The 2279-nt window shown below is 42.3% G+C and overlaps 1 protein-coding gene across 1 annotated transcript; it reads right to left on the reverse strand.

The window, feature by feature from the left end:
- On the reverse strand, positions 372 to 1716 carry LOC110262775 (serine/threonine-protein phosphatase 7 long form homolog). The gene is made up of 3 exons (XM_021103479.1): positions 1199 to 1716; positions 1035 to 1125; positions 372 to 916 (listed from the first exon to the last, which is right to left on the reverse strand). Exons 1-3 carry the CDS (start codon positions 1471 to 1473, stop codon positions 638 to 640), a joined length of 645 nt encoding a protein of 214 aa, XP_020959138.1. The 5' UTR covers positions 1474 to 1716; the 3' UTR covers positions 372 to 637.

The following is a 2279-nucleotide window of genomic DNA, read 5'->3' on the forward strand; positions in this document are numbered from 1 at the left end:
CGTCCGGGTTGTCCACTAGATACGCATCGGTCTCGTGCCCGAGTGTGTTAGCATTCTCTTTAATTCTCCCCATGGATACACGGTTCGGATTTTGACTATTAAGAACTCCGCGTCCCCCGTCACTCCTACTAGAGTCAACAGATACGAATCCTCCGGAAGCAACCGATGAGGTATGGCCCGGAAACCTCGCATCCAACGAATACCTCCCTGGCATGAACTCAGTTTGATGGCCATATCGTGACTGTCCTGCATCTCCAGCCATAAACCCAAGTAACTGGCTAAAAGAACCGCCTTCGCCTGGTTCAAACTGTGACATACCCCAATATTGTTGATGCTGTGGAAATGAAGGGTTGAAATATGTTTGAGGTACATATTGGCCTGAGAACTGAGGTTGTTCCTGTGGAAGCGGATTTGGAGGTGGTATCTGAGGCGAATGTGGCTCCTGTTCTTCATTGTCATCATCCATATCCTGATTACCCTCATCCATATCCTGATTACCCTCATCATTCTCTTCACCCACAAGATTCGACAAGTTCAATCGGTCCCCAAATTTTCCTCGGTACCAATGCATGTAAGTATCCAACGGATGCTGTGAAGGCATGGGAAGCTCAAAAAGAACGTGGTGATACCTGTTTGTCTAATGCATCACCCAACTGTAATGAGTCGGTGCCGTGGCCCAGTTAAGATTCTTAGGACCAATCAGGACTTCTCCATGCGCCTTGTCCAGATTCCACTCCTCATGAGGTACTCCCTGAACGAAACCGAATTGTCGCCTAATCCTATCGGTAGCATGCCACTCAACACATTCAAATGACACCAAAGGTACTGTAGCGCTCCAGACAACCGAGTGCATATAGATTTCAGCAGGAATTATGTTCGGATCCACGCGATCCACAGTATACGCAACCCACACAAACTAAAAAGAATAAAGGAAACTCATGATTACAACCCAGATAACAATCACATTAACAATGGTTCATTAGATTTACGCAGGCACTAAACAGGAAACTAATACTACTTTAATGAAAACTCACCTGACCTTCCTGAAGTTCATCAAAGGCCTTCCTAAAGTCAGCTAGCTTCATATATCTATATCGTCGGTCACCACGCTCCCAGTTTCGCCACCTAACACGATAAATTTAATGTTGTCAACTGAGTTATAAATATCAAGATAGGGTACATTTAATCATAATATTACCTGTTTGCTAGCGGAAAACTGCGGGGCTCCCTAGGAACCGGCGATAGATATGGCAGTCGGATCCAAGCCCAACCGAGCAGAAGTGTTAGTGGGCCATCTATTTCCTTACAGTCAACTCGAGATGCCCGGCATAACGCCCTGTAGAGGTGTGCTAGGCATGCAGATCCCCAACTGTATTGTATAATACTGCAAAATTCACGAAGCAAGGGTAGAAACTTCCAGTGCACACCTGCCCCTGATTTATCCCCAAACAAGATCGTCCCGATAAGCAACATAATGTGGCACTTGACATACCTCTGTATACCAATTTCATCAGTCAACTGTAAATTTTCTTTAAGATCCCGCAGCCATGTCAGTTTTATGCAGCTGCCTCTACAATCTCACTTACGCGGTGCAACTCCGAACTGATGCAAACACTCCGCCTCCAAGGCTTCGAAACTACTCATTGTCATCCCCGTAACTGGAAGTCCATCAGTCGGAAGACCAAGAATTAGAGCCACATCTTCGAGTCACGACACATTCACCAATGGGAAGATGAAACGTATGTGTGTCGGGGTGCCACCGTTCGATTAGAGCATTCACCAGTGCCTTTTGACATTGGACTACCCCAATCTGTGATGCATGATAAAAGCTGGTAACTCGTAAATGCTCCTCCACTCTATCGTTGTACCAATCCGGAGGAACTGGGTGGTCACATGTCAACATTCTCAACTTCTACAAAAAACATAACAAAGTATGCGTCAACTTCTTAACACTTACTAACTCACTACTAAAATAAAATAATTTTTTAACGACAACAACTAAAACAATAAACCCCTACCAAAATTAATAAAAATCATGGTTACAAAATTTGCACAAATAGCTCAACAAGAAACAAGTTACTACCATAAATTCATCTACTAAATCCTTATAAAATAGATAATTCTAACTTCTAAAATTAATTATTAACCCTAATTATTCATAACTTACTACTACTAATAATAATAACTAATACATAAATACCTAATCAAAACTCTCTGCAATAACACATTTATTCTGAATAATATCTAATATTAATTAGTCATATACTATTATTTAAACA

This window comes from Arachis ipaensis, chromosome B05, assembly GCF_000816755.2.
Source record: "Arachis ipaensis cultivar K30076 chromosome B05, Araip1.1, whole genome shotgun sequence".
Taxonomy (NCBI): Eukaryota; Viridiplantae; Streptophyta; class Magnoliopsida; order Fabales; family Fabaceae; genus Arachis; species Arachis ipaensis.

Coding starts and splice junctions, on each gene's coding strand:
- LOC110262775 (XM_021103479.1), bottom strand. CDS start 1,473: ATGTTGCTTATCGGGACGATCTTGTTTGGGGATAAATCAGGGGCAGGT. Junction 1,126..1,198: donor AGTTTTCCGCTAGCAAACAG/GTAATATTATGA, acceptor TTATCGTGTTAG/GTGGCGAAACTGGGAGCGTG. Junction 917..1,034: donor ATGAACTTCAGGAAGGTCAG/GTGAGTTTTCAT, acceptor TATTCTTTTTAG/TTTGTGTGGGTTGCGTATAC.